At 43.1% G+C, this 24,245-nt stretch overlaps 4 protein-coding genes across 6 annotated transcripts; 2 read left to right on the forward strand and 2 right to left on the reverse strand.

Moving 5' to 3' along the window:
• Positions 1-599: 599 nt before the first annotated feature.
• Positions 600-2,234, forward strand: LOC115737745 (ABC transporter F family member 4-like). Of its 3 annotated transcripts, none has more exons than XM_048282540.1 (2): positions 600-1,089; positions 1,469-2,234. In XM_048282540.1, exon 2 carries the CDS (start codon positions 1,535-1,537, stop codon positions 2,024-2,026), a length of 492 nt encoding a protein of 163 aa, XP_048138497.1. In that variant the 5' UTR covers positions 600-1,089; positions 1,469-1,534; the 3' UTR covers positions 2,027-2,234. The 3 variants fall into 3 exon arrangements, with proteins under 3 accessions (XP_048138497.1, XP_030525926.2, XP_030525927.2); XM_030670066.2 differs by having other exon boundaries at positions 600-820; XM_030670067.2 differs by having other exon boundaries at positions 600-816.
• Positions 2,235-4,595: 2,361 nt separating this feature from the next.
• Positions 4,596-7,033, forward strand: LOC115737742 (nucleolar protein 58-like). Its single transcript, XM_030670062.2, has 2 exons — positions 4,596-4,831; positions 5,720-7,033. The coding sequence occupies exon 2, from the start codon at positions 5,761-5,763 to the stop codon at positions 6,805-6,807; it is 1,047 nt and encodes a 348-aa protein (XP_030525922.1). The 5' UTR covers positions 4,596-4,831; positions 5,720-5,760; the 3' UTR covers positions 6,808-7,033.
• Positions 7,034-7,724: 691 nt separating this feature from the next.
• Positions 7,725-11,161, reverse strand: LOC115737738 (FT-interacting protein 7). Its single transcript, XM_030670054.2, has one exon. It carries the CDS (start codon positions 11,065-11,067, stop codon positions 7,858-7,860), a length of 3,210 nt encoding a protein of 1,069 aa, XP_030525914.2. The 5' UTR covers positions 11,068-11,161; the 3' UTR covers positions 7,725-7,857.
• A 4,345-nt stretch (positions 11,162-15,506) lies between these two features.
• LOC115737741 (double-stranded RNA-binding protein 4-like) lies at positions 15,507-23,195 on the reverse strand. The gene is given in 8 exon segments (XM_030670057.2): positions 15,507-15,613; positions 16,676-17,105; positions 18,107-18,289; positions 19,455-19,683; positions 19,785-19,895; positions 19,897-20,021; positions 20,498-20,711; positions 22,799-23,195. Coding segments are annotated over 5 exon segments (1,011 nt in total). The 5' UTR covers positions 20,020-20,021; positions 20,498-20,711; positions 22,799-23,195; the 3' UTR covers positions 15,507-15,613; positions 16,676-16,740.
• Between the last annotated feature and the right edge of the window lie 1,050 nt (positions 23,196-24,245).

Genomic DNA, 24,245 nt, shown 5'->3' on the forward strand with positions numbered 1-24,245 from the left:
GCAGCAAAATGGGGAAAGAGCTAACTGGATCGCAATCTCCAGGACCAGGCACATCTGCCTGCAGAGTGTTTAGTTCGAGCAAGCTAATTAGCAAAAGCCATCGTACTCATAGCTTGTCATGATGGGGGTAAGCTCCATGTTTTCTGTATTATACGTCGTGGGTGCGCCGCCGTGTCGCGAACGATTTCAATCCCAAGATTGGAAAGGGAGTCCTTAACACGGTGAGCTTTCGCCTCGACCGAGCACTCGTAGACTTGACTTCTCCTTTTGAACATACTAATGTAATGATCTTGACGAGGTTGTTCCATCTATCATTGTTTCTTCAAAAGGTCCTTCCTCAGTCGTGCTGAACTGGATTTTTGCTGGACATTGTAGGTTAGGGCGTCGGAGCCTGTGCTGTAAGGTTTATGTATATATGGCGTCTGTTCTCTACAGTGCCATTAACAACTTTGGAGTTGAGCTCCTTTGGGGGGTTGTTGCGCATTGGCTTTCTTGCTTCTGTTCACATCTTTGGGAGATGAATCCAATGAAAGGAAGGTACTGAAGGATCTGGTTCAATAGCCTTTGGAAAGATTTCCTCACCTAAACATTCGCCCAGCGAAAGCCTCATCCTCTGAGTTGCTGTCATATCGTTTGACAACGGCAAAAGAAAAGAAAAACATTAAGTTGGACACGCCCTCCTCCAGTTACTGACCTTCTTATCTAAGGAGAAGCTTAAAGATATGGTATTTAATCCCCTGGCTTGTTATCCTTCCTCGCTAGCTGATGGACGATCTATAGAAACGCCTGAACGGCGGGGAAAAAAGAGCAACCGAGGTCGGTGCGTGTCGAGGCGGTGCGTGTCTCGGGCGTTCCTGTCTAAAGTTTTCTTCTTCTCTGCATGTGACCTCGCTTTACTTCGCAAGATCCAATCCGCGACCTTTTCCAATTCGAATTTTGGTCTATTTAAGGCCTCTCAATCTAATGTCAAAGGAACGAACTTCGCATCGTCAAAAATCCCGAGAAAACCGGAGGCTCTCTAGAATCTGGATCGACACCAAATGACCCTCTTTTCTTGATCAGCCGCTCTTCATCGGAGAAGACGGGAAGGTACGGAAGAAAACAGACTTCTCGTTCTTTGTTGCCCGTCGGTGTCTGTTAAATGCTTCTTGTTTCTGCATTAGATTTAGTCATAGATTACTTGTCGTGGGTTCTCCGTTCGATGATTACGGAACTGTGACATCAATCTTTGCTGATCATTTGTTGAACTTTGGTCAGTCGTTGTTTGGACTTTGATTTACGAGCATCGTTGATGTCGGTCTTTGCTTCATTGATGTAGGCAAGGTATCGCTTCACAAGCTGGTCATCCCTTCTGGTTTTAACCAGAAATTGTTCCTTTGCCTTTGTGAAATGTTGCATAATTACCGGCATTGAATTACGTCCTGGATTCTCAGTGGCCGAACTGTGCCTTTGCCTTGGTGAAATTCAGGGACAGGAGCTCAAATCTGGAACTTCAGATTGAGAGATCGAATCCACGTCACACCAGAAGGAAGACATGGTGAAGCAACAAAGAGCCCAGGAAGCCGAGGAATTACACTATGCGGAGAAGGAGACAAGGGATGAAGACAGAGAGGAAATAGCGAAAGATGAAGAGAGGGTTTTGAACAAGGAGAAGAAAGAATGTCATGACGAATCAGGGGACAAACTGGAGGAGCATGAAGAGACCAAGAAAGAAGAGAGAAGCAAGGAAATAGTAGACGGAAAGGAGCAGGGAAAGGAAGAGATAAAGAAAAAGGACAAGAAGAAGAAGAAGAAGAAGAAGAACAAACCCAAAACTGCTGAGGAAGAAGAGGACATGTACAAGGACATCGGCCAGCTGAAGCAAAAGCTTGAGAAGATCGACGGCAAGATCGAAGCTCTTCTGGAGAAGAAAGCATTTTTCTCCCGGAAACTAAAGGAGGCCGAGGCCGGGAACAGCGAGACGTCCGAGAAGCCTACCCTGAAAGAAGTTGCTGCAGCTGATGGAGCCATAGTGCCTCCCCCGTAGATGTTTTCCGACATTAGCTTCGGTCGACCATGTTTGGTCACGAACTCATAATGCAGTGTGCCTAGGATGCTTCTTCTCTTTGGTGCCGCAGCCATTTTTGTCTCATCAATCTCGTGGACAACTTCAGGACAAGAGTTGATGCATGATGTACTACTTCGTTGTACGTAGTTGGTGCATGGAGGTTACTCTCGTGCGCACCCATTCTGTTTTCCTCGCCTCTCTTCTTCTGCTATTGAGCCTCAAACAAGGGTATTTTCGAGATTTTGAACCAAAATTCCGTCTCCGGCCCACGCAACTTACGAAAAAGCCATCTTTCGTTTAACAGTAAACTAAATTGTACATGTACAAAACACATGACAAATTATATTTTTCGGATACAAGTGCTTCAATTTTGAACTTATTTCATGTCCTTTCTTTAGTCGATGATATAGTATGTAAGGAATTGCTGATATGCTCAAAGTATGATTTGTTTTCATTTCATGTTCATACGAAATATATAATGTTTTTGTGATTTCTCATTTAAGTAGCATGGGTTGTAAATAGAATCAAATTATCAGGCATTTTACTTCTATGAAAAATGACATAATTTAAATAGCTCTACAATAAAATATAAGCTTTTATCGTATTTGATACAATCGATGTACATTCATGACAACGTCATTTGAGATTTAACTATGGTAGCGCCCAACCTTTTTAAGTGAGGTAACCTCCATCCTTACGATATGATAACTAGTTCGCGCAAACTAAGCTCTTCCACCTCGATCGAGCGCCGATACTCATGAACACCCCTTTCCACTTGACGATGTAGTGATCTTGACAAGGTTGCTTGCTCCTGTCCACATCTATGGGGGATTGGAATTCAAATTGGAAGGAGATGATTCAACCTAATCTTTGGACAGATCTTCCTGGCCTACTCATTCGCCATTTGCTTAACGGCTAAGGATCGGGGAAAACCTCATCCTTCGAGTTGCCATCACATTGTTTGACAATGACAGAAGGAAAGCATTCAATTTTCAATTGCCACAATTTTTTTTTTTTTGACAAAATGAACTAAGATTTAATACGATGTAACTGTGGACGTAATTGTCTTCATATTGAAAAAACTCCATATTAACCTTTTGCTTCTCTAAATAAAAGTCCAAAGTCTAGGCAGTGATCAATATATGTCATTTGCATGACACTAGTGAATTGCTTTCAAATGAAAGCCAGTGTATGATGGAAAGCTAATTACACTATTAATTGTTGCCGGTTGCCCATCATTCAAAAAAGAGTGTTGGTGGTTCAAAATGCACCGTTATTGTCTCGCACTAACGGTGCGGTTATAGTAGCATAGGCTTAGGGATAAAGAGTGCTTTGATTTTGAACTTATTTCATGTCCTTTCTTTAGTCAATTAATGATGTATGCACGCCAGGAATTGCTGATATGCTCAAAGTATGATTAGTTTCATTCCATGTTCATATGAACTACATAATGTTCTTTGTGATTTCTCATTAAGTCGCATTGGTTATAAAGAGGATTCAATTATCAGATACTTTACCTCTATAAAAGATGGCGTGATTTAAATAGCTCTATAGTTAAACACAAGCTTTTCCCGTGTACAATACGATCAATGCACGATGATGACATCGTCATTTGAAGATTCGACTATGAGAGCGCCCAACCTTTTTAAGAGGTGAGCTCCATCCTCACGATACGATATCTAGTCGTCGCGCTACCATCGAGACGATTTCGATCTCGGGATCCGGGAGGAGCGTTTAACAAACTAAGCTCTTCCACCTCAACCGAGCGCCGATGCTCAGGAACACCCCTTTCGACGTTCTGGTGTAATGGTTTGCTAGGTTGCTCTCCATCAATCTGCTAGTTTTCCAAGAGATCCTTCCCATGTCTTGCTTCTGTCCACATCTTTGGGGGATGGGTTTGAATGAAAGGAAGGCTATGGAAAGAACTGATTCCACCTAATAGTTGGGCAGATCTTCCTGGCCGTCACATCCGCCATTTGCTTAACGACTAAGGACCGGCAAAAACCTTATCCTTCGAGTTACTTAGCACCCTCCAAATTAAGTCGACCAGTCACATGGTCTTCCTCCTTCGGCAAAATCAAAGCTTAAAAGATCCTACTTTTCTTTGGTTGACGACTCACCTTGAATTTCGGTACGATACGTGATGTAATCCCGAAATTCAAATTATTCAATATGATTCATGAATTTTAGTCGAGCGCACAATGTAGTCCATTCTCTTTAAAGTGGTCTTTAAATTTTTAGTACATATTCAATTTAGTCCTTGAACTATATAAAAATTTCAATATTATTTTTTTTATTAGTTCAAGTTTAGAGACAACGTTAAATATTTCATATAGTATAGAGAGTAAATTGAATATATAAGAAAAGCTTAGGGTTTATATCGAATTAATTAAAAGTTTAAGGGTGTTTTGCACTAAATAAATTTAAAAAATTCAAAGATTATATTATAGATTGGATGAAAGTTGAGAGGCAGCATTTAAATAATTATATCTTTTCTTTATCCTTAACCGTGGGAATCAGACCGACCGACGTCGGTGCGTGTCGGGGCTGCGTGTCTTGCGCGTTCTTGCCTTGAATTTCCTCCTCCTCTGCCGCATGAGACGCGCCAACTCTTAACTTCGCGACCCAGACCGCGACCTTCCTCCAATTCACATCTTTCGTCTATTTAAAGGCTTCAACCCAATGTCAAAGGAGCGAACTTTGCATCCCAGGCAACATCCTCGAGGCAACCAGAGGCTATCTGGATTTCTTGACCGATCACTCTTCGTCGGAGAAGACGCGAAGGTACGCAAGAAAGCCGACTTCTGATTCCTTTGTCGCCGTCGGCGTCTGTCAGATGCTCTCCGGTTTCGTGGTTTTGCGTTAGGTTTGGTCCCTCATTCGTTGTCGTGGGTCTGCGTTTGATGGTTTCGGAACTTAGACAGAGCAGAGATCTCCGCTGATTCTTTGTTGAACTTTGGCCAGCCGTTGTTCTTACTTTGAACTTTGATTTAGGAGCTTAATTTATGTCAGCCTTTGCTGCAATCAAAGTTGCGTTCTTTTGGGTTAGCTCTGTACTGATCGTTTTGTTGTGAATTGCTGGGGTTGGGATGATTCAGTGCAAGGTATAGCTTGACAAACTGGCTGGTCTTCCCTTCTGGTTTTCGCCAGCAATCGTTTCTTTCTGCTTATGTTGTCTGATAAATTTATTAATGATAATTTTTGCTTGATTGGCCACTTAGTTTGTCATGATCTTACCCTCCAAGGCCCAGTGACTCGTTAATTAAGACGCGCCCTGACTTTTGGATTATAGTCAGAGGATTCATTATCATGTTCAGTCTCTGGATTGAGGAAGTTTTCTCTTGGGCTTATGCTAGTTATAATAGGCCAGGTGAATCAACATTCGAATACAATTACTGGTGTTCAAACTTGTAACCGCAGTTCCGATCCCCATGTTCTATGCATTCCGAGTGTTTTTCATACCTTTCAACTATTCCTATCCGTCGAATCTCTGCGTTTGCCAATTGATTGTTCTTCATTTTGTCAGTTTCTTGAGAGCGTATGAGGATGCCGAACTTCTTTGTCTAATAATGCTCTTTCAGTGCCGCCTGTGACATGTGGCACAATCGCCCGCATTAGATTACTTCCTGGATTCTCGGCGGCTGACTGTGCCTTTGCCTTTGTGAATTTTAGGGACAGCAGCTCAAATCTCGAACTTCAGCAAGGAAATCACCATGGAAGGGAAATACGAATCCACCGTCAAAGGAGAAGTACCGGTGAAAAGTGGAGAGCTCAATGCTGAAACAGAAACAAGGGATGTTTTGGTTAGTGAGTTCAAGGAAGAGAAGATTGAGGAGGTTGAATCATCTTACGAGTCCGTTGAGAGATCCAATCCACTGCACCAGAAGGAAGACATGGCAAAGGAACAAAAAGCTGAGGTAGGGGGGGAATTAAACTATGCAGAGAAGGAGACGAGGGATGAAGGCAAAGAGGAAATAACAAAAGATGGAGAGAAGGTTTTGAATGAGGAGAAGAAAGAATGCCGTGATGAAGCAAGCGACAAGCTTGAGGAGCATGAAGAGACCGAGAAAGAAGTGAAAAGCAACGAAATAGTAGATGGAAAGGAGAAGAGAAAGGAAGAGAAAAAGAAAAAGGGTAAGAAAGAGGAAAAAAAGACGAAGAAATCCATAGCTGATGACAAAGAAGAAAATGAGAAGAAAAAGAAGGACAAGAGTGAGAAGAAGAAGAAGGACAAGAAGTGCTCTGAATCTGGTGAGGGAACAGAAGCTGAAGATACAAAGGAAGAGGAAAAGAAGAAGAAAAAGGATAAAAAGAAGAAAGAGAAGAAGCACATGGACAAAACCGACGAGGAAAAAGGAGGGGGTGATGATTCGAAGGAGGATGAGGAGGAGACAGAAGGATGCCCCAATGTCGTATCAAGGGAAGTCACCGTAGAAGAGGGTCTCGGGAAGTCAGAGGGCGAAGCGGAGAAGAAGAAGAAGTGGAAACATAGGGAAGGGAAGGAAAAGGAGGAGAAAGATAAGAAGGATGAGGGCGAAAAGAAGAAAGAATGCGCAAGGGGCAAGTACAAAAACATTAAGGATAAGTACAAGGACATTGGTAAGTTGAAGCATAAGCTTGAGAAGGTCAATGGCAAAATCGAAGCTCTTCTGGAGAAGAAAGCATTTATCTTTGGGAAAATGAAAGAGGCCGAGGCCAAGAACGGCGAGACTTGTGAGAAGCCTGCCCCTAAAGAAGTTGCTGCAGCTGATGGAGCATAGCACGTCCTGATAAACGTTTCCTGCGTAGCTTCTGTCGACGTTGTTGTTCTCGTAGGGCTGTGTGTTTATATGCATAAACCCCCCAGTTGGGAGTTATTGATGTTTCTTCTCTTTGATGCCACAGCCATTTCGCCTTATCGAGCTTGTGAATAACTTCAGGAACAAGAATTGACGCATGATGTACTTGCTTCGTTATACATATATGTGGAGTGGAGGTCACTTTGGTGCGCTCCGTTCTCTGTTTTACTCCTCTCTTCGCCTTATCGAGCTTGTGAATAACTTCAGGAACAAGAATTGACGCATGATGTACTTGCTTCGTTATACATATATGTGGAGTGGAGGTCACTTTGGTGCGCTCCGTTCTCTGTTTTACTCCTCTCTTCTTCTGCTATTGAGCTTTAGTCTCAGATCCTGAAAGAACCAACTCTTAACATTCTCATCAGGAATTTAGAAGGTACTTAGGAATCTAAAATGGACAAGCCATAGCTATATGACCCAAGATCTTTAGGTTCTGGAATCTCTGAATATAGTGGCTCGACTGCCATGTTCACCTGAAACCTTCTCCTGTATCACCTTCCTTCGCATGAGTGCACTTCTGCAGAAGTGGACTTCATATTGTGTTCGAGCTTACATGTGAGTTTGTGTTCCTGTGCAATGGCAATGTTCGTTCGGCGTGACGTCGATTCGGATTCGTTCATATGGTACAGCGAAGTCGGTAGAGTGCAAATTGCTGAAGCAATGCTAATCAAGTCAGTTTTGTGGATATGAAGATGCTGTACATGAGAAACTTAGACATCATCTGGTTCATCATGCCTGAAGAACAAGGCTCGGCTATATATTCATCTCACGTTGTAGACAAGGGAAGATGTCGGAAATTTAAAAAGATTACGACAGCTACTGGTGAAGGCAAGAGGAAGAGAGACGGAACTGAAGAAAATTTAGAAGATAACAGAGAGGCTAGTGTTATAGGCTAGTTTATCTGATGTGCTCTGCAAAAGCATGAACTGAAAATAAAGCCTCGCCGAGCCTGTGCTCCGTTTTGAAGTGCTCTCACATCATTCGGTCGGACAGCGAAGGCAACCTCCGGAAGAAGTTCAAAGCCGGCGATGGCATCCGGTCTCGGAATATCGGGTGCCGGAAATAATAGAACCCCGATGCCATCGCCACCATCTTCGTCGGCACCAAGTACAGTATCACGGCTACCACGAAGCACAGCATGATGAAGACTCCCGTGGCCCTCGGGTCACGCCACGTCACAAGCGCCTGCGCCCGCTCCCCCTGCGTGGCAAGGTCCCCGAGCATCGTCTGCACGCGCGCACCGATCGCGCGCAGCTTGTCGTACCTCACGCGGACCACATCCGGCGGCCTCGCGCTCGGCACCTGGTCGAACTCCTCGTCGAGCTCCTGCGGGTCCGCTGCGTCGGCCAGGGACATCTTAGGGTCGAAGTGCAGGGCCGGACCCCGGGCCCGGAACCGGTAGTTCCACGCCCCAATCGCGAACACGTAGAACGCCAGCGTGGGGACGATCAGTTCGGGGAACCAGACCAGCATGATCAGCAGCGCGTGCACGAGCGCCGTGGCGGTCGGGTTCTTCCACCCGCGCGTGTCCTCGATCCAACGGACCACGTCGATCAGCCCGGCGAGCACGTTGATGATCCTCAACCAATTGGCGCGCACCTTGCGCATGCTGAACGTGTGCGAGTCGGCGTCGAGCATGTACAGCACCACCTCGCACTTGAGCGGCGGCTCGGACCGAGACAGATGCGCGGCCATGATCTTCACGGCGGCGCTCCTCAGCAGCTCCTGCTGGACCATTCCGAGGGGCTTGACGTGATGCATCAACGGCAGTAGAGGCTGGGAGTAAGCATGCAGGACGTCGAGCGTCGGAGCCGTCCGGCCGAACCTCAAGGCGATCTCCACTTCCCCCATTTTCTTCATGCCGGCGTTGGCCAGCAGGAGCAGCGGATACGAATTGCGGTACACTCGATTAGCCTGGAGCGTAGATATACGTATCCGTACTTTGCCGATACGAAAATCAGGAGGCGTGGCTTCTTGAGGACCGTCCGATTCCGACGATCCCCAGCTATCGAAGACTCCAATTGTTAAGACCGTGCACGGGTCGTAGACCCTCCACGTGTACTGCTCGTTCCACCTGGGATCCAACGTGTCGCGCACGGTACGCGTACGGACCCACTTGGGGCCGTACTTTGCCACGCAGTACGCGTCCGTGGATCCCTTGCCGTTCACGGTCTTCATCGGCAGCAAGCTCTTGCACCCGATGATGCCGAGCTCCACCGACCCGATTGGCGGCTTCCAGAGCTGCCTTGCCGTGGGCCGGTAGTCGCTGCACACGTGCGCCGCCTCGTCCATCACGTGATATCCTCCGTCGAAGCACAGCCTCAGGTGGACCCTGCCCTTGTACACGGTCTTCTCGCGGCTGAAGTCCTCGAACGTGAACCACCGCGACGCCACCTTACGGTCGTCCACGCGCCTCTCGATGGCCATGAGGGGGACAGTCGCCTCGCCGATCACGACCGGCCCTCTTGGTAACCGGTTCTCTATGGTGAGTTTCAGGTTGTCACTGAACGGCTCGGCGACCACAAACAGCAAGTCCTCGTTCCAGGATGGGGCGCCGTCGCGGGTGATGGAGACCTTCGTCTTCTGCATTTGAAATCCGAGCTGCGCTTTGATCTGAAACGAGGTCTCCCTTAACGCCGCCGCCGTCAAAGGCAAGACATCCTGAGCCTCGAGCACGGTGGCCCTCAGGTACCAGAGCTTCGGCGACTGGTACACCTTGGCGCGCGCGTTCACGTCTCCGGCCGCATCGGTCTTCCATGCGTCGGGGAAGGACTCGTCGGCCTGGGTGCCGATCCAGGTGGCGAGCATCAGGTCGCCATGGTGGGCCCCGCCACCTTCCAGCCGGTACCACTGCGGGGCTAGCGGGCTGTCCGGCGGGTCCCGCACGGGGATCTCCGAGGCGTCGAAGCAGATGCCACCGAAGAACTTGTGGCCCGCCACGTCCCACGAAGAGCGGCTGTCCATGTGGGCAGACGGTGGGTCCCACACGGAGACTTCCAAGATGGAGGAGGACTCCGGCGCATCGCGGCCGAAAGCGAACGTTTGGTCCCACTCGAAGAAAGCGGTGGATGCGCTCTTGCGCGCGGGCTTAGACTTGATGTGAGTGCCGGAGACGACGATCTTCACGACGGGACTTCCGTTGGTCGGCAAGTGCCGGGCTTTGACCACCCTGACGAAGAGGTAGTGCATCTTCTCCACCAGATCGAACGACGACCGCTCCATCACGACGCTGTCCAGCGAGTCCATTGTGTATGTCCTGGTCATCGGTGGCATCGGAGGATGCGGACCATTGAGCCCCGCGAATTTGACTTCGGGGACTGATGCCGAGACGGAAGCAGCCATCACCTCCCGCGGCACGGGAGGTGGAGGCACCCAATGAGAGGCTGCATCCATTTCGGGCCCCATGGAAGTTCGTGATGGTGCCAGCGTCGGTGGCGGCACTTCTTGGGAGTCCTCTGAAGTTGCCTCTGCTGTTTCGGGCGATTCGGCTTCTACAGTAGTTTCGACGTCTGGAGGAGCATTTTCAGTCGATGGTGGCGCGGGCGGCGGCGCATCTTCGTTGGGTGGCTCTTCATCAGGCTTTTCGCCATCAGCCGGTGGTGTGGCTGGAGTTGTGGAACCAGCGGCTGCCGCCCCATCTGGCGGAGCCAGCGACTGCGCGGCAGACTCGGGCGGCTTGGGTTCAGCCTCCTGCACTGGCGATGGCAGTGCCGCGTCGGCTTCCAGCAGCTTCGCTTCCTCCGCGGCGGGCTGAGGCGGCGGCGGAGGCGGCGGCGGGACCTCAACCGTGTAATAGATCTTCAAGCCGATATCGCCCTGGACCCAGCTGAGCCAGCTCTTGCCTCGGAGAGGGTAATAGATGAGGGCCTCCTCGCCCTTCCAGACGAACTGGGAGGAGCTGAGGCGGACGCGGCCGAGGAAGTTGTTGCGGGTGGTGGGGCCGTAGGCCTTGTCATGGAGGACGTCGATCTCGAGCGCGTTGCCGAAGATGTCGGAGGACTTGATGGCAAACTCGAGGACCTCGCCCCACCGGGGGGAGAGGTCCTTGACGGCGGTGCGGGTGCGCTTGCGCTGGCCGTGGAAGTGGGCAACAACGTAAGGACTGGAGGCGCCCTGGCCGTCCTTGGGGGAGAGGTTGGTGGCCTCGGCCACCTCCACAACCAGCTTCCGGACCGCGGCCATAACAGTCAGGAGCTGAAGATGACGATACCGATGTTCAAGACGCAGGCGTTAACTGATCCCAAGTTGTACATGAAGATGTCGCATCTCTCTCTATCGCGGGCTGTAATTCTTAACTTGAAGTGGAAGCAGCAGCTTTAAGTGTGGTGGAGTCATATGGCTTTTGCTTGACCTGAGCTTTTTTTTGGGTGCTTTCCTCCTTGTCAAGATGGTAGTTTTGCTTATTTATGAAGACTTTAGATTCCTGTTTCTTAGCCATTGCCAAGCTTTTGCTTTCTTTCTGGCCACCCGCATTTGACAGAGGGGGAGAGAGAGAGAGTGGGAGAGAGAGAGATGAAACATTTTTCAAAGATTGTTGATGAGTGGAGTGCAGTTGCGACCAGAGATTGGGGGGCGGTTTTGCTTTTTCGAAAAAGGGAAGTTGTAGACAAACCTTTTGAATCACCGACCGAGATCTTGTCGCTGCTTATCACCTCATGCAACGATAAATCTCACGTTGGACCTATCAAATCCGACAGCCCACATTATTTCCTTTAGACGTATCAGTTTGTTGGGGTTTCAAGTCTTATCGTGTAACGAGGCTAGTAATCGATTTATAATTATAAGTTAATTTTTGGGTAACAAAAACTTGAGACCACTCAATATTGGTGTCAGAACGAGGTTATCAACAAATCTGAATCTAACAGTTACACGGAAGACACGGATTGTTGCTACTTCGATCGGGGTTTGGTGATTGGTTTATAAGTATGAGAAAAAGCCTTTGAGCTAGCTTTGAGGGTGAAAAATCCAAGACCACCCAATACAATCTCTCCTCCGGCCACATCAGAGAATTAAGGCTTGTTTAACAACGATTCTGGCTCTCTAATTTTGTTTCTAAAAACAAAAAAAGATGAGAAACCTGTTTAGTAATGTAAATGATTCTGATTCTCAAATTATTTGATTTTATTCCTGGTAAGAGATTTAGAGCAGAACAATAATTATAAAAAAGTTGATTATTTATTCTAGAATCACTTTTGATAAACAAGACCAACAAAGTGAAAAGTCTGTCTCTACCCGTCGGAGAAACAGGAAAAGAACAAATAAAATAAAATTACTTTTTTAAAAACATTTAGAAAATAATTTCTTTTTATGAAAAACGAAGTATAATTTTAAAAAATTAAAAAATATATCAAAAAGATTTCACTGTATCTATGAAAATGTTTTAGTAATATCATTTTTCTTAACAAATTATCAAAAATAAACATTCCATGATTTGGTTAAATATAGAAGGTTTTAAATAATACGGGTCGAATATGAATCGTTAAATTTGTATTACATGAAAATGAGTCAAACGGGTTAAATAAGTCAATATGAAGATTCAAAATAATTATGAATATAAAATTCTTTTTAAGTTTTTCATGTCTTGATTTTTATTGAACCTATATAAGAGTTGGTGAATTAATGTTCCTACTCTTAGCCCTAAGTAAGATCTATTCATAGTTGGTCTGTCCCCCACGGCACGGCTTCTCACTTTTCATGAATGTATCTCCTCTCGGACCATATTCAACCCGACCTAAACCCGACCTAACACACCTATTTGACATCTCTAGTTCCTTATCAATTGGTGGCAAAAATTTAAGTGCAAATTGTCCATTGAGCTTATGTTGTTTCTTAAAAATCTTGCATATGCCCTCATCCTCCACAAAATAAATAGGTTAGTTATGGATTATGCATGATCTATATTAGTGGTGATATATAGGTTGACTTTATAGTGACAAGATGCAATTATTTGACTAAAATGAAAAAAGCTGGGAAGAGAGATTATATTCGAGAATAGAAATTTTATGCGGTTACCAAACGCGACTCGATTTTCTAAAACTCATCGAGAAAACGTAATCGAAAAAAATCAATTATGATCGGAATTGGCTTTTTGTATCGGAACCATTGCCAAGCGCACTCTTAGTATGGTGTGGAGGAGTTAATATATATCCAAATTGGCTCAAAACTCAATAGTTTAAGCTTTTGAATAAATGTTGATCTAATCGGATATGTTGATGAGCTCGAACTTGCATTCTCTGTTAGTGATCTCGCTAAGTAAAAGTATCGGGTTTATGCTGCTCACTTCCCAACAAATGGCATCAAAGATGATGGTAGATTAGCAAGCCTCTAATCTGTTCTGGCAATTGAGTGTTGTGGTGCAACAACGTGGTTTCAAGGTTCAAATGGCAGCTCTTATGGTTCCTTCTTGAAAAAGAGACCATGGATGAGTAGGAGATTGTTGAAATGCACATGTAAGTTATGTTAAAAAAGTCTCATATTTGAGAAATGATATGATGTGGAACGATTAATATATACAAGTTGACCCATAACTCATTGGCTTAAATTTTTTATTGAAGGTGGGTCAAACTAAATATGTTAACGAGCTTGGACTTAGGTCTCACTTGGCAATCTCTTCGAGTAAAAATATCACGCTTCCGTTATTTTCTAACAAGATTCATTGTATAATTATTGTATGCAGGTAGATATGCTAAGCTAAGTGGAGAAAGGAGATTAACGTGGCTCGTTCTACTCATATCACAGTTAAGTCGCAATTGAACACCTACGGCAGAGCGCCAGTGACCACAAACGTCATTGGACAATAACAACGCGAGAATTATTCTCCATGAATCAAGGAAGGTCGGCGATTGAGAGGGTATATAGAGGCTTCATCAGAGTACCGCTAAAGAAATGTCAGGCGATTCTTACAAATAATGTGCTAACCGTCGTATTCGACAATCAATAACAAGATAGAACTTCACAAGTGACGGTTGTAATGTCAGGACCTCCAGAAGAAATGCATGAACACCTAGTAATTTTGTCCCAGAAAAGAAATTGATCGCACAAAAGGAGATTGCCTGATATATATTGCTCATATGATATCGCAGATATCCACATACTATGCAATTGATCAGTGAGTACGCATCTCGGATTGGGTAAAGAATCAACGTTCGCAAGTAGAATTTAATGCCTGTGGAGCACGATGACCAACTCCAACAAAGCCAACCATCGGCCAGGCGAAGATCACCTCGCGGCATACACCTGAGGACGGCCACCACCTCGGGGGGGCGCTTGCCTATTCGTTGATACTTTTTCAAGCACCCCTTTCGTTGTTAATCACGATCATAATATGCCACCGTTTGCAAATGAGACTTCTTTAGGTTGGTTTGATGTTAGAATGAAATTACGAGTCTCTCTCTCTCTCTCTCCCAAACAAGTCCTTGCTGCTCGTGTTGGCTTATACCGACATTGTTTTCTCTCTTTTTGTCATCGTTGCAACTCACCCCGACGACCCCAAAACTCATCGTTTCTGCATGATTCCGCACACTTGCTTCCTTCTAGCTGAATAGTGGTCACCATACCTAATCGACTTGCGCTTGAGTAGCGTAGGAATTACACAATCTGATCAAATAAGTGGTGGGAAACGCTACGATTACCATCGTCGATCTAGCGAAGTAATGAGTCAAAGAATATGATAATGGAAGCAGAAACGAACTTACAGCACCGATTCCAAAAGTCAATGAATCACCTCATCGTCTTCATATCCAAAGAAATCAGCATCGATGTCTTGGATTTGTCATATCGGAAGTCAAATTTCCAGCTTTTGCCTTCCTTGCAACCATCTTATTAATCCTTTCACGGCCTATGCATCATACACCACTCACTTTTTCTTCCTTTTGATCCCCCTTTACTCGTCTTCCACACGTAATCGAACATCCTTTATCATGCGCGCGAGAGAGATTAAGCCGAGGATCGCTGTTCACACACCTTTTGACGAAATTCACCTCTCCTTTTTTGTTGGATTCGAGGTCCTTTTGCCCATAATTCCGATAATGTAATGCTGCTTTATACCACCTTTTCTTCTCTAAGATAGAGCTTTGCTTTAGTGGGGATCCACATGCTCTTGAATTTTCTACACTTTGCTGTGCACCCCACGGTCTAATCTTTTACCGTCATGACCTGGAAACCAGCGAGGAGTAACGTCACCCACCAAAGAGCTACCGGAGGATAAGGCTAGCTTGATCCACGCTCACGGATCGCTCAATCTTCAATTCATTTGATCGAGAGATCACCCAAAAATGGATCAAAGGAAGGGTATTTGCCCACGCGCTCCCGGCCATTTTGTAATTTGAAAGACGAATGCTCCAATCGATCCCTACGACAGCCAATTTCGTCGCATTGTAATTGTGACGGGAATGAAATTTCAAAAAGACTAATCCCACGAAGAGTGAACACCAGGCATATTGGGAAGTTCTCGCAGCGACCAGAACATAGTTTGCACGTGTACATTTATGTACCGAGGGAACTAACTTCTGAACCCCTAACAGAGAAAAATAAGCTTCCAAGTTCCTTAGATGGCTACACTAAGATCATGTGAAACCAAATGAAATGTCACGTCTTTCTTTTCTTATTCTGTTGGCTCTCCTCATTACTGCCAACCGCCTCCTCTTCTTTATCTTGTTCTGGCATTTTTTCTTCTCTGCGTCCGTTGTCTACAACTAATCCGTCCGTCTTGTGCTCCTGTCCCCCTTCTGCCAATGCAGAAACAAGACGTTAACCCCGTGAAACTCAAGCTGGACAGGAGAATTAACAGACAATTGCACGAAGAGAAATAATCTAGAGGTCAAAAGCAAAGGTTGGCACAAGGACGAGCTGGTTTATCATAAAGAGTTTCAAGTCATCCTAGCAATATGATCAAATCGACTAAAGCCACTAGCACTGACGAGCGCGCACTACACAACTGGAGTTCACCTCAGAATTGAGATCACTCACAATACAAAGGCTCAAAGTACTATGAATAATCCTGTGAAAGCAATAAAGATCCCACAAACAAGGTGCTAAACGCATTAGGTTGGCCTCTTGCTACCAAAGATGCTTTTACTGTGACAAACTGCTCCAAAAACAAGATGAAACAATGACACTATCCAAGTGATTCATGGCTAATGAGAAAAATCACCATCAAAAAGCCTCAACTGACAACCAAGTACTTCATCCACAGGAACATTCCCATAAGTCTTAGGATTTTCCACAGTTTGCACGCGTGGTATCAAAGAAACGTACCATTGATACCCGGGCTCCATGATTTAAAGAAATTTACATCACCCAGAGAGATATCACATCTTTAAAATGAGGAAAGGCTGTAAGAAAGAAGAGTCGTAACAGGACCACAAAAGAGGCGATTTTGTAATCCAGGAGACAAGATGAATCTGATGTTCAACCATCCACTGTATTAAATCTAAAACTTTAGATTCCATGTATTAAATCTAATTTTCCCCATTCAATTAGCATTCTTTTTGAATTTCGACAAAGAATGCCGTAATGAAATTAAGAGAGACTTAACACTTATGGCTTATTTAGTATTTCAAAAAATCCTGTACTCTTAATACTTGCATCATTCAACAACATCAAGCAGTCCTGTTACTGAAAAGAGCCTCTCAAGAGCTTCAAGCACAAAAGCAACCTCCAAAAATCTATGCATGGTGTAGAGAAAACTTCCACTTTCACCCATAATATAACCTTTTCCATCCATCTACTTATAGAGAATAATTAAAAGTAGGATCTTTTAAAAATATTGATAGAGATGAATCCCCTAGCTAGCAAGAACAGTACAGATAATTATGAGCCTTGAACAACCATGACCTGTACAATATTTCCTTAAGTTCAGGTTGCATGGCCCCTATAACTTGGATCTGCACTTACAGCAACCCAGGTTTCATCACTCAGAACTATTCTCTGCAGAGGAAATGTCATGTTTGATGCGCGTGAAAACACCGTAACCACATTGTTTGATAAGCCATTCAATTCAGCTGGTGGCAGAACAGTGGAGTTGATAACCGCATCAGTGGACTGTGGGAGGGAAGAGGATGAGGAGGAAGCATCTTCAGACGAAGAGAGAACAGCTAGGGACGGATCCCTCAGATGAGCATTTGCCATGTTTGGTATGAATTGGTCAGTAGATCTCCTTATGGATGTATCTAATCCACTAGATAAACCTGGGAGATTGTCGTTGCTAGCTTCAACTTTCTCTGTCATCCAATTTAGATCAGAATATGCATGAGATAATGACTTTGTCTAATACTCAAGGAGACATAACATGAATGTATGCTAGTACATAGCACTGGCATTGACAATACCAAGCTACATCCCCCACACTTGAAAGCAACTAGCTTCTAGAGAACCTAATCATCTTGATTGGCTTAATCATCTCTCTAGTTTATTAAATAAGTACACGACTACACACCAATATAAGTCACTTTAGAAGGTCAAGGTCTCCATATCACAGATAATTGCTGAGTCCAGACACTTGTTGGTAGCATCAACTCTATTTTTGCCGAATCGAATATTCTCCAATTTATAATGAGTCTATTATTTCGATGATTGAAGGGCCATTGTCACCTTCAACATTTGAGGTTGAGTCACAATATGCATGCAGAAAATATCTTTCACAAGTCTCCACTTTCAGAACCATAAGATCTTTATCTCAGTCCGCATTTAAAACATTGTTCACTCAAGTCGCATGTATTCTTAAAGTTAACAATAGAAGCTTTCTCAACTTTCTAGGTAAATATTACTACTACCAATTGTCTTTTTTACGCTTTGTCAAACCTCAACAATTAAACAGTGAGACAGAATGTACATGTTTTTGGACCTTCAGAAACTTCAACTTAAAATGGCAAGTCATAATCTTCCATTTCCTTTTCACAGTTCGGAGACAGCAGAAGAAACAAGGAGTTATGAACAACCACAAAGGAGTATATAATGCCAGCAAAAAACTCAGGAGACAGTCTAGAATTTTTCTCTAAGACTAACGTTGCAAAAATGTAGAAATAAAATGACTGAAACAAAAGGTAATAGTTAGCCTACTAATTCACTATGTGGTATGTCAAATTTTTCTTCTTTTATCACACCATCCAGGCCCATCTTTATGTTGTTCAAGCGCAATAGGAGCTAATAGCATGCATATGTTATAATGTCAATCAGGGTATTTGTAAAAGAGGAGACAACATTAAAACACTAAAAAGATTACCATTATTATCAATATGCTTTCCATCAGAGCAACTATGATTTGAGATCACGCTAGGAGTAAGTCCAGTTGTGGCCTTCTGCTGGCACCCAGTACTGTCATCTGCTGGCGAGCAATATGATGACGAAGCCGCCTTTTCTCTTTGAAGCACAGGGGATTGGGAAGTAGAGCTTGCACTTATTTTGCCTGAACAAATCAATTGCAATGGACTCATTTTAATACTGTATTTTTTAAACACTCAAAGAGATAAGGAAAAGATGATTTCATTTGAACGTGAATATTAAATGTCCCCAACCATTAAATTTGATCCAAAGGGTACAATTCTGTTCAACTTTCTACTCAATTGAAAGGATCTAGAATTTCACATCACTACCATCTTCCAAACATCACAGAAAATTCCTATAGGTTGAGAACCTTTTCCACGAAAGTAGAATATAGCGTAGTTCCAAAGGAACTCATTAGGTAAAGACTCCAGTTAAAAGGGTTTGGTCTTGCACACATCCTACTGATCTAATGGATCAACTACAAGGTCAAGAAACAAAGCAACCTTTAGCTTACAGAAAAACCTGGTACTGCAGCACTATCCATACACAGAAATGTTATACTGCAAAGTCAATTGTTTATCTAACTCAAAATCATTTGCCAATTGCCATGGCTTGATGTCATCTTTCCATTATCCCCAATCTTTCCCTAACATAATATAAATGCTGAAACAGAATTGATTCGTAGTTGAAAGGGCCTTAAAGAAAAGAAGAAGCTGGATCTAGTTTAAACCTCACAGCACACACGGCGTCAAAGCATGTATGCATTTAAAGTCAGCCATAACTTGAACACCAGAATGATGTTTACGTTCGAAAAACAGGACACTGAATGGTATAATCTTTTCCAGGTTTTGGTCTCACACAAAATCTAATCAAATTATCCTCTTACAACATTTAGCATGAATGGTAGATTCCAGAATGTCAGCTAGTTTTCAATTACTCAAATAACAACACAGGAGAGAAAACCATGAAATAATACTTTCAAAATAACTATCTCTCTAAACCATGAAAAGGACTGCTATTAATCTATCTTATGGTAATTGTTTACAGCACACTCATTTTGCTACAAGAGCAACTGAAGGCAAATTACTCATTTTTTAAGGCAACACAACAGTTTGAAAAAGAAGCAACAAGTAATTACTAGATTTCTCTCACTTAATAAAGACACCAAAGCATGCCATGATATAGAAAACGACAACAATGGCCTCAATTAACGTCAATCAAGTTGTCTTTTTCCAGTAGTTAATCCAGAATAATACCATATTGACTGCTTAAAGATGGGTAATGCGAAAAAGAAATGAGCAACTTACCGGATGAACGCTCTTTGAGAATGGCGTAAGCAACTTTTGCAGCACTAGTCTCTGCCATCTTTTTGGTTCTTGCTTCTTGCCCCATAAAACTCTCTCCGTCTATCTTCACAGTTGAAACAAAAGTTGGTATATGACTTTCATCACATCTCACCGTCTCATAAACTGGCAGGCAATGACCTTGTTTCTGAGTAAATTCTTGCAAAAGACTCTTGTATAAAGCACAATCGGCCTGGAGAAGGAACAAAATGACAGAAAAATCAAAAAATTTGAAAGGATTCTGCACTCATACGGATATAAAAATAATTAGCAACAACTGCCTTTTTGAATTACCTCATGAGACGTATCAGAAGACAATGACATGAGAGCAATTCTGGCTGATGCATGTTCAGCTTCTTTCAACGTATTATAAAACTCTGGAGTTTCATAGGTTCTTCCATCTATTTGAAACTTTGCACCGAAAGCGACGAGCATGTGGCGGACCCTCATGCTCAGAACAGTATATAGGCAGAGCAAGACTCCTCTTTTGAGCAAATGTTTGCAGTTGGTTTTTATACAAATGCTGCATGTCTATAATGCCAAACATGTTCACAAGTTAGGAAGGTAGGCTTCCTGACCATAGAAACTTGAAGTATGCCATAAACAGGCGATCCAACGAAAGAGCAAGACAGTTTAAGCACATTCTATATAATCCTTTCTTTTTTTCCAAGGAGGCAACTAGGGTAAAGGGAAGGTTCAAGTAATCCAATCCGTCGTATGATCCGTATTTTACTAAAGGGCAAAAAAAAAATGCCACCATCAAGAGAAGGGAGCCCATTATCTTTCAACTCCCACAAGATCTTTGCAATTGACTCCTTGCCTACTTTGTGAATCAGAATCAGCAAAAAGAATCACTTCCTTGATCTAGTACCTGATCTTAATTAACGAATGTTTTGTCTTTTAAGGAAAGAAACTTTCAATCTACTCGAAAAGAAGATTATGTTGGCCTCAACATTATCAGTTGGAATAGACAGGGACTATCAACGCTCATTCCTCTTGCAACAGACCTTTTCCAGCTGTACTAGCTTTGGCGATTGAGCTGCTCTCAGCGGCTTTAGAAATTTCATTGCTCTCCGGTAGTTCTGGCTGCTCTTTCTCCAAATTGGCAACTAAATGGCTCTCAGCAACTTCTGAAATTTCATTTCTCCCTGGCAGTTTTGGCTGCACGTTCACCAACAGTGGCAAGATGATGGAGTAACATTTTATTTTCACTTGAAGCACCTGCATAAATGAACCCAATGAGATAAGTATATAAGTGACAGGACAAAAATGCTTGTCAATACCCTGTACTTCATTCCACTGGCGACTTTAATCAGAACCATCAATCATCCCACCACACGATTCTTTTTCCAGACTTCTTTGACATTTCAATAGATAAGCATGACATCATTTACCAACCACGACACATCAACGTCGTTGTGATTGCATCCATTTCAACTTAACTATATCATATATGGAAACTTAAGCAGTGATGATAATAGCCAATGCTCAAAGAACAAGTCTCTCTAGTTTTAGGAGAATATAGGCAATAGCAGAGACATGTATACACAAGATGACTCTAGCAACAGGAAGACGCCAAATGAGGTGTGACATTGATTATTTGTATGCCACTACTACGAAGGAGTACAGTTGTGATTGCATCCATTTCAACTTAACTACATCATATATGAAAACTTAAGCAGTGTGATAATGCCAATGCTCAAGAACAAGTTCTCTAGTTTTAGGAGAATACAGGCAATATCAGAGACATGTATACACAAGATGACTCTAGCAACAGGAAGACGCCAAATGAGGTGTGACATTGATTATTTGTATGCCACTACAACGAAGGAGTACAGTTTTTAATCATATTTTGAAGCAAATGGTCTATGAATTAACGCTCTAACCAGCTGAGCCAAAAATTTGTATACCCAACAAGTGGATCAGAATTTCCCCAGAAAATATATAACTTCAACATATGCTGGACAACTGCTAAATAATATGCATGATATACGCTGTAAGCCCATTTCCAGACAAATTACACTTTGCTGAAAAAGTGGTTTGTAACACGGTATCATAGCAAGTGTCAAAAATTAGAACTTGCACTCCTTCCTATTATTGTTCTGCTTGTTCTCCTGTTATTGTTTTCTTATCTCCTGTTGTTTATTTGGAGGGGTTTATGTTGATATCTCATGTTCATAGATAATATTTGGCTTAGATGCAATTACGAAATGCTTTGATACACATTATAGGTTTACCCGTTTCCTATAAACTTAAACTCTTGGAACGAGTTGTTTCCTAACATTAGAAAACATAAAAGGAAAGAGTATATCAACACTCAACAGGCAACAATATAGTGACACGACCATCCATCCTTAGGTTCTCAATTCTTCCCACACTTAAACCAAAGGGACAGAATTCTAACTTTCTTCTTGTTCCCTTTAGCCAATTTCTCAATGGAAATTCAAAAGCTTTGGCTCAACTTCCGAGGTATGACTATTAATGACACATCATCAAGCCCGTGTCACTTTTATGTCGCCTATTGCCATTATAATAGGTCAAATAATATTCAATTTGCTTAATGTTTTGGTTTTGTCAAAAGGTCAACATGTAGCATTGTATCTAAGTTGATGTCAGTCTAGAGCTAATTGTGGCAAGCTATGTTAGTTTTCACTTTTCCTCGGTAAAACAATTCAATTCACATTGTCAGTAAAAAAGCTCAATAATGTTCTATATAATTAAGACTTAGGTTTTGTCAAAAGATTAATATGCAACTACGTATGAGTTGCGTCAGATTTGAGTTAATTGCGGCATGGTCATGTTAGTTTGGGATTTCTGTCATTAGTTTTGTAGTACTCGTATTTCGATGGAATAGTGCGAATAACACTTGTAAGAATACTTGCTCAAACTTGTTTCTTTAGAAGGATCTTACACACACTAGCAACTAGCGATATAGTTTCAATCTCTACTCATTAGAAGGATTCAAAATACCGAAATGTGGATCAGCATCCCACAATGAACTCTACTTCCACTTTCTCTCAAAATATTATGGCTAGAGTAATTTGACAAGAGCCTCAAACGTGCACACTTCTGTTAAGGGAACAAAAATCGACATAAGAGTGCCAAATTCTTCACCCTCTCGCATCATCTCCACCCATAAGATCCTACCGACACCCCCTAATCGCAAAAATTACTTGAAGCAATCATCCCTGAGTGACATACAAAATTTCGCCATATCGTGAACCACAAATCACAACAACGACACAGAACACGTTCATCCAAAACGAATATCCATCACGCATTTCAAAAACACAATTTATTGCGCTTACGCGTGCCGACAGCGTTGCAGCCGCCGGAAGGAGACGGAGGAGGCGCGACCCGGGGCGATTCCCTAGGAGGAGCCGGCGGCGCGGAAAAGTGGTCGTAGGCCAGCCTGGCGGCCTCGTTCTGGGCTTCTTTGGAGGATCTGCAGGGGTTCGGAGTCTGGAAAGAGAGGCCGTTCACGGAGACGGTGCCGGTGAAGCGAGGCATGTGGTCGGGGCCTTGTTTCGAAGCCGCGTACTCCGGCAAGCCCCATGATCGCTGGTGGCACAGCTCTTGTAGCCTCGATTTGTACATTATTCTTCGCCCTGGTTGCGAGCAAGGCGCTCGGTTCGCTCGTGTTCTTTAGCAGAATCGCAGCTGCGTGGACTCAGAGAGAGAGAGAGAGAGAGGGGTGGCGAGGAGGGAACGCACGAATGAAGTAGATTCTTAACGCACGAATGAAGTAGATTATCGGCATATATATAGTCCAGAATTATACCATTTTTTTTATTTTATTAATTTGGATATTAGAAAAAAAATTAATATAATATATTTTCGAATTTAATCTCTAGTTCAAACCCAAAAAAGAAAAAAGATTTAATCTCTAGTATATCAAAATTGATGATGAAACTCGAGAAAAATTTAATGGTGATTTATAGCAATCTAAACTGATAATATAAACCCCCACCATCGTCGGATATATGATATAAGTTATAAATCGAATTGCTTTAAATTACAGATTTTTTTTTTTGCACCAACACGTGGGACTCGAATTAAGGTTCGTTATAGTAACAAAAGTCATTCTAGATGAAAATAGTGAAGGAGATGAGCTTTCAGTTATGTCACCATAAAGCGCTTCACATAAGACGAGTGAGAAATTTTTCAAAAAGTAGGTTGCCAACTTTTATAAGAAGTTAACAGGCAAAAAAAAAGATTAAACACTAAATAATAAAATTATCATACCTCTACATTATATTCTAAAAAAGCAATTTGATTTTTTCGAGCCATTTTAAAGTTAGATCAGCTCAATTCAACTCATTTAATTCGGGTCTAACCACATTTATGGTCCCTAAACTTTTCTTTAATGATAGATATTGTTCGTGAACTTTTTTTATTTTCAATATTAACCCTTGTACTTTCATAATTTCACTCAATATACTCTTTTAATTAAAATAATTAACGGCATTTTTTTTTGTCTCTAATTCACGGCATTAGCATGCGTGAACATCGACGCGTTTTTTTTTTTTAATCTTGTTAGTAAATTTGTACATGTGGGCAACCACGTGGAGTCTACATGGCACCCATGTCGACTTAGTTTCTCTCTCACGTCATCTCTCTCTCTCTCTCTCTCTTTTTCTCTCTCTCTCTCATGCTTCTTCCCACAGAGACCAGAGAAACCGCTGGCACCGCCACGCAGTTGCCACCAGCGGTCGGAATCAACCACCTCCCGCTGCCACCTCCGGACTCGAACCC

This window comes from Rhodamnia argentea, chromosome 7, assembly GCF_020921035.1.
Source record: "Rhodamnia argentea isolate NSW1041297 chromosome 7, ASM2092103v1, whole genome shotgun sequence".
In the NCBI taxonomy this organism is placed as follows: Eukaryota; Viridiplantae; Streptophyta; class Magnoliopsida; order Myrtales; family Myrtaceae; genus Rhodamnia; species Rhodamnia argentea.

Excerpts from the sequence above, each read along its gene's own strand:
- LOC115737745 (XM_048282540.1), top strand. The coding sequence starts at position 1,535 with ATGGTGAAGCAACAAAGAGCCCAGGAAGCCGAGGAATTACACTATGCG.
- LOC115737742 (XM_030670062.2), top strand. The coding sequence starts at position 5,761 with ATGGAAGGGAAATACGAATCCACCGTCAAAGGAGAAGTACCGGTGAAA.
- LOC115737738 (XM_030670054.2), bottom strand. The coding sequence starts at position 11,067 with ATGGCCGCGGTCCGGAAGCTGGTTGTGGAGGTGGCCGAGGCCACCAAC.